The following is an 878-nucleotide window of genomic DNA, read 5'->3' as shown; positions in this document are numbered from 1 at the left end:
ACATATATACATATATATACACACATATATACATATATATACACACACATATATATATATATATATATATTATATATATTATATATATATATTATATATATATATAATATATATACACGTACTCTGGAAGAACATGTCCACAAATTGTTGTTTTGCTTTGCCTTTGTATCTTATGATTAGGCCAAAATGTAGTTAAAGTTTGGTTTATTTACTTTTATTACATTTTTTGCAACTCTACTCTGAATTGTGGGCTGCAGTGCTACTTAAGTGAACCCAACTAGAACAGGAAAAAAATGTTGCTAAAAATCTTTTTGTTTTGTTGTTTAATAAATCAATTTAAATTGTAACAGATGTGAAAAAGGTTACACAACAGAAACAAGCCTTTAAAAAAAAATTACTAAACATATATCTGAAATATTTTAAGAAACTTAAAGTTATAAAACAGACAAACGTTGGTCAGAAAAGCAATAATTTAGGGACATTTTCTCACCTGATCTGCTCTTTGCTGTGCATGATGAGATGGTTGATGATGACTGACGGTGACTTGTGTGTGTGTGTGTGTTTACTAGCAGCCTATTTACAGATGTGTGTGTGAGTGTGTGTGTGTGATGGTGTGTGTGAAATGAGGAAACGGTGATACTGGGCTGGCGGATTCTGATCAGCCTACATATTCACCGGTCACATGCTTCTGATTGGCTAACAACTCAACCATTTATCACAAGCAGCCAATGGGGTCGCAGTAAAACAGCAACAAAAATGTGTGTTCATTTCTGTGTGTGTGTGAATTCTTGACATTTTTTATGTCTCACTGTATAATGACCGTCAGGTTTTACATCACGCCTGCACTTACAGCAACACATCTTATTTACTTAAGAAAA

The 878-nt window shown here is 32.5% G+C and overlaps 1 protein-coding gene across 1 annotated transcript in view; it reads right to left on the bottom strand.

The window, feature by feature from the left end:
* Nucleotides 1-636, bottom strand: part of pnp4a (purine nucleoside phosphorylase 4a) — an 8321-nt gene extending 7685 nt beyond the window's left edge. Inside the window, exon 1 of the mRNA XM_037679673.1 lies at nt 491-636. Within this exon, the coding sequence (XP_037535601.1) occupies nt 491-513 (23 nt within the window). The 5' untranslated portion in view covers nt 514-636. The remainder of the gene's footprint in view (nt 1-490) is intronic.
* Nucleotides 637-878: the final 242 nt, after the last annotated feature.

This window comes from Nematolebias whitei, chromosome 7 (assembly GCF_014905685.2).
Source record: "Nematolebias whitei isolate Nwh7 chromosome 7, NemWhi1, whole genome shotgun sequence".
NCBI lineage: Eukaryota > Metazoa > Chordata > Actinopteri > Cyprinodontiformes > Rivulidae > Nematolebias > Nematolebias whitei.
This window is presented reverse-complemented; position numbering and strand designations above follow the sequence as displayed.